General features: G+C 33.9%; 1 protein-coding gene across 5 annotated transcripts in view; it reads left to right on the top strand.

Annotated features, from left to right (window-relative positions):
• Window positions 1-14,620, top strand: part of EXOC6B (exocyst complex component 6B) — a 742,202-nt gene that overhangs the window by 397,556 nt on the left and 330,026 nt on the right. For all 5 annotated transcript variants that reach the window (XM_012475649.2, XM_064364233.1, XM_064364234.1 and 2 more), the window contains 4 exons: window positions 9,166-9,237; window positions 10,831-10,928; window positions 12,799-12,904; window positions 13,847-13,956. In XM_012475649.2, coding sequence (XP_012331072.1) covers window positions 9,166-9,237; window positions 10,831-10,928; window positions 12,799-12,904; window positions 13,847-13,956 — 386 coding nt within the window. The remainder of the gene's footprint in view (window positions 1-9,165; window positions 9,238-10,830; window positions 10,929-12,798; window positions 12,905-13,846; window positions 13,957-14,620) is intronic.

The following is a 14,620-nucleotide window of genomic DNA, read 5'->3' as shown; positions in this document are numbered from 1 at the left end:
TATACATTATGTTTACACTAAGGTTTGTTACTAGAACATATGATTTGAATTCGCTCTTCTTGAATCAATTACAACATTGTTGTAGTTATTATATCTGATATTGATTGTGTGGCTTAATTTTTATTTATTTATTCATTTATTTTTATTTTATTTTTGAGACAGAGTTTCACGCTCTCTCACCTAGGTTGGAGTGCAATGGTGTGATCTAGGCTCACGGCAACCTCCACCTCGCAGATTTGAGCAATTCTCCTGCCTCAGTCTCTCAAATAGCTGGAATTACAGGTGCCTGCCACCACGCCCGGCCAACTTTTCGTATTTTTAGTAGAGATGGGATTTCGCCATCCTCCTGCCTTGGCCTCCCAAAGAACTCAGATTATAGGGATCAGCCACTGTGCCCGGCTGGCTTAATTTTTTATAGGATATGTGTATCCTCTTAAAACCTCTTTTAAAAATATGCTATTTATCCCCTTACCATTATTCCAGTTAACTTGAATATCACTTCATTACAACCCTTCCACCTCTAATACCCACACCTAAAAATTGAGATATAATTTGGTTGTGCAGCAAATCTATAAAGTAATTGACATATTTCAGGCTCTGGTATTTTTCACCAAAGAAGATACGTATTTTGGTTATTTATTTGCCTTTCATGTCTTTTGGTAAAATATGGAATAATACTTCCCATCAAAGTATTATTTTTAGGTGTTTTATGGTTTTTTTTTTTTTGGCAGGTAATATTTTGTGGAAGGTTTTTTTCCCCCCATCATATTATTAACTAGTATTACTGTCATTCTGTGGGAGAAAAGTTTCTGATTTTTGTTTATTTTGTATCTCTCCATTTCACTGAATTCTCCAATTTATTTTGTTTCCTGAAAAAAGTTATCTTTCCTTTAGAAATCAGATTCATTCCATGCACTTTTTTTTTCTAAAGCAAAGTTTTTTTGTGTTCCTGATGCATTTGGGAATGTAACAAATCTCTAAATCTCTCAGTAGAAAAATGTACCCTCTCTTCTTCAGCATGCAATTTTATTTGATACTATTAAGAGCAGGACACTTTTCAGGTGTGCTGACTTTTTAAAAAGTGTAGATCTGTGGAGAAACTTAATCTTAAAGGAGTTTTTCTTTGTAGATCTGTTGTATATTTTTAACTGAAGAGTAAATGACAAAATACCTTCTTTTTTAAAATCATTAGTTTAGCATTGATCTGTAGAGGCAAAAAGTAGATTAGTGGTTGCTTAGGAATTAAAGAGGTGATAGCTAAAGGATATGTATGGAGTTTGATCTTACTTTATTATTTTTTTAATTTTATTTTTAGTTCTGGGCTACATGTGCGGGATGTATAGGTTTGTTACATAGGTTTCATTTTAAAGTAAAGAAAATTTCCTAAGCTTGACTGTGATAATGGCTGCAGATATCTGTGAATATACAAACAACTAAAAACTGTTGAATTATATACTTTAAATGGGTGAGTTGTATGGTATGAGAATTATGTCTCAACAAAGTTATTGACAAACAACTCAGCATTACACAGATTTACTCACTTAACCATTTTATACATTAAGAGACAGAGTGTTGGTGCCACAAATGCTGACTGTATTTCATGTCACTATTTATTGTATTAGTAGTATCCAACAAACAAAACAAAATAAGAACAACCCAAACATCAGATCAAATCTCAAAAACACTGTGTCTTTGTGACTGCATTATTTATCAAATGTTTATATATTTTTGTAGCATTATATGTGGCTATTTAATATTACTCTTTACTTCTTCTGATTATTAGTATAAATCGAAATATTTTGAAAGATTCAATATTTCATGTATTAATATGTGCAGCAATCTCAATGCTGATTTTAAAACATAAGATCTTACATAATCTACCTCACTTAGTAAATTTAGCCATATATAAAAAGATTTAATATGCCTATCATAAAGGAGAGTTCATTTCAGGAATCGTTCAATATTAAAAGATCTGCTAATATGATTGTTAATGATAATATGATAATACTGAACAGGTATTTTTAAGATTCGACCATACCAATTATACTAGTTCTTTAGTACAAAATATGAACAAACACCAAGAGTCATAAAATATTTGAAGAAAACCAATTATATCACATGGAAGATAACAGTAAGCAAATAGAATAGCTGTTCTTTAGCAAATACAATTATGGACTAGAAAAATTTGCAAAGTAATATTTATAATATTAGGAATATAGAAGACTAGGTTATTCATACCAATCCCTCAGCAGGAAACAATTGAAAGTGCTGCATTTTATATACAACATATGAGATATTCATTTAAGTCTTAAAGTACTTAGTAAGGATAGTAAGGAATTACTCAGCTAAATCCAAGGGAAATGAGTAGATAGTTAGGTTAAACACTCAAGCTGCCTTTTTCTTGAGATCCCTTCTTAGTCCGGAGTTCGTAACTCAAACTTGGATTTTCACAGCCTCTTGGGCCTATTCGAGATGGAGAGTCTAATATGCTGACCTTCCCCCAATAAGCTGGAAAGGACTATTCCTTTCAGGTTAAGGGTGAACCAGAAGTAGAAGAAAAAAACAGTCAAAATTCTTCCCTCCAATAAATCTCCTATCTAGGCAGTTTTATCTTCAGTTTTGTTCTTACATAAACTCTCAGAAAATAGACATGAGGAAATGCCAATTAGTCTTAATTTTTCCCCTTTTTTTTCTTTTCTCAATCCTTATCATGCATACATAATCTTGATATTGAAACCAGATGAGGGTAGTATAAGAACTTGTAAATGCTTAAATATAGATCAGGCTTATTTATACATATAGATAAGAAGTCTTAAAATATTAGAAAACAGAATCCAGCCATTTTCAACAAACATTAATATATTTGGTTGAGTTTCTAGTAGCAAATGCTAGCTTAGTTCAATATTACAAAGTCTGATAATATAATGCACATAATTGTAGATTAAAAAACAAAAAATATAGTCATTTCAGTAGATACAGAAAAGCAATTAATAAAACACACAATAAACTTACTGTAAACATTTTTTCATAAATTAGAAATGGGAGAATTTCCTTAAACTGATAAAATCAATCCTTAAAAGCATATTCAAGATAGTCAAGACCCCTGTGGAGAAATTCTAAAACATCATTGAGAGATTAAAATGGGTTAAAGAAGACCTAAGTAAAATTGACGGCTATACCATGTTCATTCATTGGAAGAATTATTATTATAAATATATCAGTTCTTTCAAAATTGACCTACAGATTTAATTTAGTATCAATCATAATTTCAGTAGTTTTATTACAGGGAAGATGGGTACCTTACAACCTAATTATAAAATTTCAGACTAGTACAAAAGCCAAGAGCAGTCTTACTCCTTAAGACTGAAAATAAGGTATTTGGGTTTCTTCTACTAGATATCAAGACAATTGAAAAATCATATTAAGATACTCTGATATTGTCATTGGATGGCTAATGGATCTCCAAACAGTCTCACACATATATGGATCCTTGGGATATATTAGGTGGCATTGAAGGTCAGTGGGTAGAAGATAGACTTGAATGAATAGCAGTGGGACAACTGACTGTCATGATGGAGGAAAGTGTACACCAAAGATTGAAATTTCAGATGGATAAAATATGAAAATATGAAAGCCAAAACCATAAATTTTTTAGAAGATAATATGAGAAATTATCTTTATGATTCAGGATATGGAAGGAGTTCTTAACTGAAAACTAAAAGCATTATCCATAAATGAAAAGATTCAGACCCAAAACACCAAACTGCATTAAAATTGTAAGAAAAACCTCACAAAAAATAGTAGAAAAATATGCCACATGGTGAAAAATGGTATTTGTATATACCAGCAAAGAACTAATATAGAATATATGAAGAATTCCTATCAAATTATTATAATAAATATAGACATCTCACATGAGAAAAAATGAGCAAAGTACAAATTTTACAAAAAAAGGAATCCACCTGGCTGGGAAAACATGTAAAAGATGTTCAGCCTTCTTAGTATATTGATAAAATGCAAACTAGAACCAAATGAGGTAACATTATGCAAGAATTAGCAGTACTAATGTTGATAAAGATGGAGCAATAGAAACTCTGATACACTACTAAGGGTATAAGTTTAAATTGATAAGACACTTTGAAAAAGTGTAACATCTTATAAACTTAAATATCCCTGTGGATCAACCTTTCTGTAACTATATTCTCTTCAGTAATTTGCCGTAATACACCATAATAAACATACAAGAATATCTTTCTAGCATTGTTGGCTTTTAAAATGATAAATGACTTAAATGTCCATCAGTAGTAAAATGGATAATCTGGGTTAAACTCAAACATTGGATACTATAGAGCATGAAAATAACCAAAGTATAGCTATATACAATAGCATTCATGAATTTTCACAAATACAATGTTTAATGAAAGAAGCAAGAAAGAAAATTATATGTATGTCTTATTTCCATTTATATAATGTTGAGAGAGAAAATATTAAGTCTGAGTATTTAGGTGGATACTATAGGAGAATGAAAAGACTAGCTATAGACTGAGGTAAATCTTTTTGAATCACATATCTGAACATATCTGATAAAAGACTGGTGTTCCAAATATACAATGAATTCTTAAATTTAAAGAAGAAAATGAGGCCTGGCATGGTGGTGGCTCATGCTTGTAATGCCAGCACTTTGGGAAGCCAAAGCAGGAGGATCACTTGATTCCAGGAGTTTGAAACCAGCCTGGGCAACTTAGTGAGACACCATCTACAAAAACGTTTAAAAATTAACCAGACATGTGCCTGTGGTCCCAGCTACTCAAGAGGCTGAAGTGGGAGGATTGCTTGATCCTGGGAACCTGAGGGTGTAGTGAGCCATGATCATACTACTACAGTCCAGCTGGAGTGACAGAGTGAGACCCTGTCTCAAAAAAAAAAAAAAAAAAAAAAAAAAAAGATGCTCATCATCCTATGTCATCAAGGAAATCCACAACACTAACAGCACCAAATGCTGGAGAAAATGTGAAGCGTCAGGGATTCTCATTTGTTGCTAGTGGGAATGGAAAATGGTACAGATAGCTTTGAAGACTGACAGTTTTTTATAAAACTAAACATAGTCTTACTATATAATCTAGTAGGTGTATGTCTAGGAATTTTTCCAAATGAGTTGAAAACTTACTTCCACACTAAAACCTTCACATAGATGTGTATAATAGCTTGTTTATAATTGCCAAAACGTGGAAACAACCATGTTTGTCAGTGAGTGAATGGAGAAACAAACTGTGGTACATTCATATATTGGAATATTATTCAGTGATATAAAAAATGAGCTCTCAATCCATGAAAGGACATGGAGGAACCTTAAATGCATATTGCTAAATGAAAGGGAGCCAATCTGAAAAGGCTACATACTATATGATCCCAACTGTATGACAATCTGGAAAAGGCAAAACTATCGAGACAATAAAACTATCACTGGTTGCCTGGGGTTTAGGAGAGTGAAGGATGGGATGAATAAGCAGAGCACAGGGGATTTGGGGGACAGCAAGACAGTTCTCTATGATATAATGGTGGAACATATCAATTTATGTATGTTAAAACCATAAAATATATATCATAGAGTAAACCCTAATGTAAACTAGGAATTTTGTTTAATAATATTATGTTGATATTGGCTCATCCATTATAACAATTATGCCATAGTAATACAAGATATTGTAACAGGGGAAACTATGTGGGTGTATGTGTGAAGGGATATATGGGAACTATCTGTATTTTCTACGAAGTTTTCTTTTTTTTTTTTTCCTAAAAGGAGAGGAATTTTGTACTAAGTTTTCTTGTACACCTAAAACTTCCCTAAAAGATAAAAAAATCCTATTAAAAATACGAACAAATAAAAACTAAGGAAACACATGGAAATGATTATCATAAAAGTAAGAATATTGTTTTCCTGAGTAGGGAGACGGATTGATGATTAGAGCATCTGGGAGTTTCTGGCATGCTGGTACTTGTAAACTTGTACATAAAGGTTTTATTTATTTTTCTTTATGTATACTATATTCCTAATTACAAGAAATTTAGGAAGGAGGAAAATGATGGAAGCAAGCCAAAGGATAGTATGAATCCAAGATAAAAATTGGCTTCTTAGACTTCTATGTTGGTGTCTTAGTCCTATGATGATAAGAATTGAGATATTCAATTAAAAGATTAAATGGATAAGACTGTATATTATGCTGATCAAGAAGCTAATGTGAAATGCGTACCCCAAAATACAGAGAACAGAGACACAGGGATAGAAAATAGGAAAGGAAAGTTAAAAAACAAGGATAGTTGGTATAGACGTTTGACTATATCTAACAGAGATTTAGAAAGGAAATATAGTGACAAAAGAGGGGACTGTAGTAATAAAATAAAAAAAGGAGAAATTCCAGGGCAGTGAAAAAAGAGCAGATTCTTAAAGTCGAAAGGATACACTGAGTGTCAAACAGGGTAACTGATGGGAGACAATTTTTTATATCTGAAATTTTGTATTTTAGTTTGAAGGCATTTTTAAACATGTGAGGTTTCAAAGTTTACTCTTTACTGATCCTATATTTATATTTATTTTTGTTTATATTTTTGAGACGTAGTCTCACTTTGTCACCCGGGGTGGAGTGCAGTGATTCAGTCTCTGCTCACCGCAACCTCTGCCTCCCAGGTTCAAGCAATTCATGTGCCTCAGCCTCATGAGTAGCTGGGACCACAGGCATGCACCACTATGCCCAGCTAATTTTTGTATTTTTAGTGGGGACAAGATTTTGCCATTATGGCCAGGCTGTCCTGCAGTTCCTGACCTCAGGTGTCTGCTGGCCTTGGCCTCCCACAGTGCTGGGATTACAGGTGTGAGCCACCACGCCCAGCCTCTTTACCCATCCTATCTTTAAAAACGTCTTATTCTTCAAAAACTAAAAACAAAATCCAAAATGTAAGATGAGATAGGATTAAATAAAATGTATGCCAAAAATTAGTATAATTCATAGATAAATCTAAATAACTGATTATTATTTGTAATTAATGCTATTAATTCCTACAGAAGGAGAGACATCATGTTTAATTGTTATTTTAGGCCAAGTGTTGTGGCTCATGCTTGTAATTTCAGTACTTTGGGAGACCAAGGCAGGTGGATTGCTTAAGCCCAGTAGTTTGAGATCAGCTTGGGCAACATAATGAAACTCCATCTCTACCAAAGAAAAAGAAAAAAAAAAATTAGCCAGATGTGGTGGTATGCACCTATAGTCCCAGCTGCTTGTGGGGGCTGAGGTGGGAGGATTGCCTGAACCCAGGGGGTTGAGGCTACAGTGAGCTGTGGTTCTGTCACTGCACTCTAGCCTGGGTGACACAGTGAAACCCTGTCCAAAAAAAGGTGTTTTTTTTTTTTTTTTTTTTTTAATGAAGACTCCAAATTTTACTTCAAGTAAATAATGGGCAAAAGGGATATAATTTATTAACCATAAAAAGATAATTAAAAAGAGCTGATTCAATAAAAACACTAAAGGAAATTTTAAAAAGCATACTGAAAAGTGGCATGAGTAGGTTCATAAATGTCAGTAATCCCAGGTTTATCAATCCATTTATGTTGCTATAAGGGAGTACTTTAGATGAGGGTAATTTACAAAGAAAAGAGCTTTATTTTGCTCAAGGTTCTTCAAGCTGTACATGAAGTATAGTGCCAGCATCTGCTTCTGGTGAGAGCCTCAGGAAGCTTACAGTCATGGCAGAAGGCAAAGGGGAGTTAGTGTGTCACATTGTGAGAGAGGGAATGAGGGCAAGGGGTGGGTTCGCCAAGCTTTTTAAACAACTAGCTCCAACATGAACTCATCACCTCAGGGGAAGGCACTGGGCTATTCATGAGGAGATCCACCTTCAAAACCCAAACACCTCCCACTAGGTGCCACCTTTAACACTGGGTATCACATTTTAATGTAAGATTTGGAGGGGACAAATATCCAAACCATATCACTAGGAAATGCCAAACCATTAAAAAATTTTATACTATGTTTAGTAGGAGATATTCATAAATTAAGATTAGCTGAAAAGATTGAAAGTAAAGATGGGAAGCAGAAGTAGTGGTATTCTACGAGTAAAATAGAATTGAAGTTGAAGATCTTCAAATGGGATAGGAGAGGGGTATTTCATACTGATGTTAGTTTAAACTTAGTGAAAAGATAATAGCCCTTTTATTAGGAGGCATCAATATATTTAAAACAAAAACTGCTAGTAATATGAAGAGAAATGGAAAAGCTGCATAATTATGGGAGAATTCAAAACACCTCTTTGAAGACTTGAGAGATCAATGAGAGAGCAAGTAACAAAAATTATAAATAAAGAATTTGAATATGAAAAGCAATGAACTTTTGCAATAATGACATACACATCTTTGTATCCTGCCCACATAAATTATATTCCATGTCAGTTAACTTTTCTAATTTGTTGATATGAGGTTACACATGGACTTTATTTATAATTTCTATTTTCCTCTGTGCTTATTTTCTCTTTTGTATTTCTTATATTGTTTAGCATTATTTTCTCTTTATTGTTTAATCAGTTTTGTCTAAGTTTATTTTATTGATTTTATTTTTAACTTGGTCTTTGGTTCAATTAATCAAATCTTCCATATCCTTTTTTTATTTCATTAGTTTCTGTTTTTAATTTAATTAATTTTATTCTCTCATTTACTTATGGTTCATTTGGCTTTCCCTCATAGTTTCATGAGATCAGTGCATACTTTATTTATTTTCAATCTTTTGTATTTTATAATGTTTACATAAAGGGATATAAATTTCTTTTGAAAATGAGTGTAGCCACATACCATAGTTTTTGATACGAAGTAGTTTATGCTCGTTCATTTTAAAATGGGTCAATTTTGTTTTCTTCTTCAACCAAAGAGTTATTTACAAGTACGTTTTTTAATACCCAAGTTTTAAAAATATAAATCACGGTTATTGAACTTGCTGTATTCAGCTGTTCCCTGGCTGAATCTGGTGTTACCTTATACCGGGAAAGTGTTTAATTATATCTAGGGAAAGAATTTACCAGGTAAAGAATTTGCCAGGTAAAGCATTAAACAATTAAATAAATAAAAATTTAATTGCATTTTTATTAATATGTTTTTTCTCCTTTGTCTTTTGTTTACTTCAGTCTTACTGCTCTGATCCAAACCTTGTGTTAGATTTGAAGAACCTCATTGTGCTTTTTGCTGACACACTTCAGGTATGTGACTTCTGTTTACATATGCTTATCTAGATTAATGTTTCATTGGCTCTAAATCTTTTTCTTGACTGGATTTGGTGGCTTTTGCCTGTAATCCCAGCTCTTTGGAAGCCTGAGGTAGGATAATTGCTTGAGTCCAGAAGTTCAAGACTAGCCTCAGAAACATAGTGAGACTCCATCTCTACAAAAAATAAAAAATCAGCAGGGAGTGGTAGTACATTCCTGTAGTCCCAGCCACTTGGGCAGAGGTGGTGGGGAGGCGAGAGAATTGCTTGAGCATAGGAGTTCAAGCCTGTGGTGAGCTATGGTCTTGTCACTGTATTCTTGCATGGGTGATAGGGACCCTGTCACAAAGAAAAAAAAATCTGGCTAGGCACAGTTGCTCACACCTGTAATCTCAGGACTTTGGGAGGCGGAGGTGGGCGGATCACTTGAGGTCAGGAGTTTGAGACTAGCAGGGAACATGGTGAAACCCTGTTTTTACTCAAAATGCAAAGATCAGCTGGGTGTGGTGGTGGGCACCTGTAATCCCAGTTACTTGGGAGGCTGAGCAGGAGAATTGCTTGAACCTGGGAGGTAGAAGTTACAGTGAGCTGAGATAGTGCCACGGCACTCTAGCCTGGGCAACAGAGTGAAACTCTGTTTTAAAAAAACAAAACAGAAAAAAAAATCCACATGAGCTTGAATAAGTTACCTTGTAGTTTTAGGTTGGGTTTATTTTCCTAGGAACTAGGTCTTTTAATCTCTTTATAGCATTTCCTGGGTTTTACCCTGAGCCATTATGTTTCATATGTAGTTACTGCCTCTTTTTTTCTCTCACGTCAAATCAATTAATTAAATTACTGACTACATTAGTTTTTCAAAATGTTCTTAATTCATATATAGCACCTGAGTTAGTCTGCAGTGTTTTGTTTTTTGTAGTTTTTTTTTTTTTCGAGATGGAGTCTTACTCTGTCACCCAGGCTGGAGTGCTGGAGTGCAATGGCGCAATCTCGGCTCACTGCAACCTCCACCTCTTGGGTTCAAGCGATTCTCCCGACTCAGCCTCCTGAGATGGGGTTTCATCATTTTGGCCAGGCTGGTCTCCAACTCCTGACCTCAGGTGATCCACCTGCTTTGGCCTCCCAAAGTGCTGGGATTACAGGTGTGAGCCACCACACCCGGTCTACAGTTTCTTTAACTACCATCTTGAATAATAATTGTTGATTTGAACCACATGTTGTATCTAATAGACTCGCATTAGAAGTGGATGAGATTTGAAGCATTTTTACTTTCCCTTCTGTGAACTCTTACTATAGGTAGTAGGACTTACAGGAAGTGTTGTAGGGAGGACTTAGCTGACAGTATACCCTTTATATATTGATTTTAATTTTCCTCTTTTTCTCATTGGCTTAAACATTTTGGTAGGTATTATTTAAATTTTGAGAGGTAAATGCTAGATATTGAATTGGTGTGAATGAAAGATTCTAACATTATGGTTTTATTTAATTTGCTGTCCAAAGAATGTAATTTTTTTCAGTACTTTATCCCTCTTATTTTGCTAAAAAAAAAAAACTCCTTAGAAAATGAAGTTATTTTCTTATTTTGTTTCAGGTGTATGGTTTCCCTGTAAATCAGCTTTTTGACATGCTGTTAGAAATCAGAGACCAATATAGTGAGACTCTGCTAAAGAAGTGGGCAGGTATTTTCAGGTGAGAAATGATTTATAGTCATATGTGTGTGTATGTTCATGTGCATTAGTATACACACATGTATTTATGCACAAAGGTTTTCGGATGTAATAGGCAGCAGGTATAGGTTGCTTATATTTTGTAGCTACTCTAGGTTATTATCCAGAATTCAAATAAACTGTGAGAATATTCAGAATGATGTTTCCAAGATATCCAGTCTCAGTGTATTGGTGTCTGCTGCAGTGGGAAGTCGCCAAACCCTATTTTGCCTTTTTGTTTCCTTGGATAAGTGTCAGATTCCTTGGTTTATCATTCAGATCATCTTGGTGTCACCTTATTCTGTTATTTGGTTTTCACTTTGAGGTTCATGTCTAGTCTACAACGCAGTTATAGTGAGTAGCATTCGAGCACTTAGGAATAATTTAGGCTTTTGGAAAATCGGTTTTGATGACTCACTCATGTTGTTCCTCATCATCTTCCCTCTCTACACACAGTGAAGGGGCCTGTTACAGCCCAGTGTTTGAAGTCTGTTATTTAAGTAGTTATTGCAACATGCAATAATAATAAGAAAGTTATTTTGTCACATATCTCACAGATGTCTCCTCGGACTGTGCTCTTGGCACATAACCCATGTCAACTCATTTGTTTCTTCTCTTTTTTAACCTTTCCTGCTTTACTTTAAGTGATTATCCTGCCTATTTCAAGACCCCTTTTCCTGATCAGTTTGTCCTGTTTTCAAACTCTTATAGCTTTAAGATCTTACATTTTTCCTTTACTCTTACTCTTCATGGTTTGTGAACATATATCTCTGATCATCACATAGTCCAATTTATCTGTATATTAATATAAATATTTACATTTCTAAAACCTAGATTTAGATGATGGTATAATTGTATTTAAGGGAGTATTATCTCTGTAAGATTTTTGAAAATTAATAGCATGATATATCTATAGTCTTAGAGGCTCTCATCTGATGCCTTCAGTGACTCTTCTGTTTTGATTTTGGTAGTATGGTCCCTACTACTAGAGAATACCCAGTTTATTTAAGGAGAGAGAACCTGTAGATTGAAAAAAAATGTCATCATTGATATGGAGCAATAGGTGAAGTTAATGAAAATAGTTTGAATTTATTATTGAAGTTACTCTATTTGTAAATTTCAAAAGTTAGAATAGAACATGATTTTAAAAAACTTATCAATGGGCCAGGGGCAGTGGCTCATGTCTGTAATCCCAGAACTTTGGGAGCCAAGGTGGGAAGATCCCTTGAGGCCAGGAGTTTGAGACCATCCTGGGTAACATAGCAAGATTCCATCTCTACAAAATGTTAAACAATTAGCCTGGTATGGTGGTGAGCAACTGTAGTTTCAGCTACTTGGGAGGCTGTGGTGGGAGGATTACTTGAGCCCCAGAGTTTGAGGTTACAGTGAGCTGTGATCATGCCACTGCAATCCAGCCTGGGTGACAGAGCAAGACCCTGTCTCTAATAATAATAATCCAAATATATGTTCATATGTCATATTAAACCAAGCAGAAAATTATCTTTGCCTTTTCTAGAGCATACATTCTTTTGTTGTTTACTTCTCACTTACATTAAAATGTTCTGACCTATTTGTAAATCTCAAATCCTGAGAGATCATGTTTGCAATTGTGGTCCATTTGTTTCAGAGTATAGTTTTCTTTTTGTCTTCTTTAAATCTAAAGCCAAATACCTATATTATGGAAGGAATATAATAGGGACTGGGAAATGTTCATTTTGGGTTGTCGTATATATATTAAGATTAGAGTTCATCAGAAAAGTATTTGTGATTAACCCACTTCCCGCTCCCCTCCTCTCCTCTCCCCTTCCGCCTGTTTATCCTTCCCTTTTCTTTGTCTATCCTTTGATTCGTAGAAACATACTTGATTCTGACAACTACAGTCCTATACCAGTAACAAGTGAAGAGGTGTACAAAAAGGTAGTAGGACAATTCCCATTTCAAGATATAGAACTGGAAAAGGTAAGGAATACTTTAAAATAAACTTCTCTGGTTGTTTTGGCATCCTCTTAACAACTTTCATTGGATTAGTTTCATTGAAAGCATTACCTTCAACTCAATGAGTTAGATCTCTAAAACACTTTCAAAGGATTCTTTTTTCTTTTTCTTTCTTTTACTTTTCTTTTTCTTTCTTTCTTTTTTTCCTTTACTTTAATCACCTTTCTGACAATGAAGGACTCTTTTTGGGGAAGACCAGAATTTCCTGATTTGGGAATCAGCAGATGGCTATCACCTCTGAAGTGTTTGGAGGATTGCTGTGGATGTTCTAATTCAGTTTACACTTTGAAATACTTGTTTTTATTATAATTTAGAGTAATTTTTCCCCACAACATAAAATTTACCCTTCGTTGTATATAATTCTGTTGATTTTGACAATTCATTTAGTTGTGTATCCATTATGACAATATTGATAACAAACAGCTCTATTGTACCAAAAAAAAAAAATTCTTTAATGATGCCCCTTTATAAAACCCCTCCCTTAATCCAGCCCCGGGACACCAGCAACCTGGACTCTGTATATCTACTTTTGCCTTTTTTAGAATGCCATATAAATGGAATTGTGTAGTGTATAATTTCTTGAGACTGACTTCTTTGATATAACATAATGCTTTTGAGATTCATCCAAGTTGTTGCATGTATCATGGTTGATTCCCTTTTATTGCTGAGTATGTAACACAATTTGTTTATCTCTTTCCATGATGAAGGACATTTGAATTATTATTTTATTTAAATTTATGTCTTTTTAATATCAGAAAGCTTTGGGAGATATTTTCTTATATTTGAGGTTGTTAAGGAAACAATTTACAATGTGGAATAATGTTCTTTTTGCAACCTAAATAATTTATAAATATCTTCGATGTTTGTTGGTTTGTGATTTGATTTCATTACTTCTTGCATTTACAGCAGCCATTTCCAAAAAAGTTTCCTTTCTCTGAATTTGTGCCAAAAGTTTACAACCAAATTAAAGAATTTATCTACGCTTGTTTGAAGTTTTCGGAAGATCTTCATCTAAGGTATAATATAGTAGAAATGCAACCAATGCTAAGACTGTGACTCCATATATTTAGATATTCTGAAAAATGTTTGATATTCCCATCAGCTCTGATTTTGGAAATCTTAATAATTAGCTCTTCACTGCGTAGCACTGCTATATTTATATAGTCATGATGAAAGAGAAGATTGGTAACTTGAATAATTTAAAAAGTTTATATTACCTATCTTATTCTTGACTTTCTTTATAGATTTGCATTTCAACATGTTCTATTAATGAGAATTCACTAGAAAATTATAGGCTGGGTGCAGTGGCTCATTCCTGTAATCCCATCACTTTGGGAGGCTGAGGCAGGAGGATTGCTTCAGTCTAGTAGTTCAAGATAGCAAGACCCCCATCTTTAAAGAAAAAAATATATACAAAAAATACTAATTTTAACATTCTACTTAATGAAATGTTAAGGCCAGAAGGGGAGTATCAGATAAAATCCTTTGGAAACATTATTGCTCTTGTATATATATGTTTCTATACATGCTAAAGTGTAGGTTCTTTTGTTTCTTTTTTCATGTATTGGTTTATTCACCATACATTTTGGCTAATATATTATGTGTCAGATGCTGCTTGGTATAGAAATAATTAAGATGCTGAAAATGTGGTCCCTGTCTTCAAGGAGTACCTAGTCTGAT

Source organism: Aotus nancymaae, unplaced genomic scaffold (assembly GCF_030222135.1).
Source record: "Aotus nancymaae isolate 86718 unplaced genomic scaffold, 86718_ANA_hifiasm-v0.15.2.pri h1tg000057l, whole genome shotgun sequence".
NCBI lineage: Eukaryota > Metazoa > Chordata > Mammalia > Primates > Aotidae > Aotus > Aotus nancymaae.
This window is presented reverse-complemented; position numbering and strand designations above follow the sequence as displayed.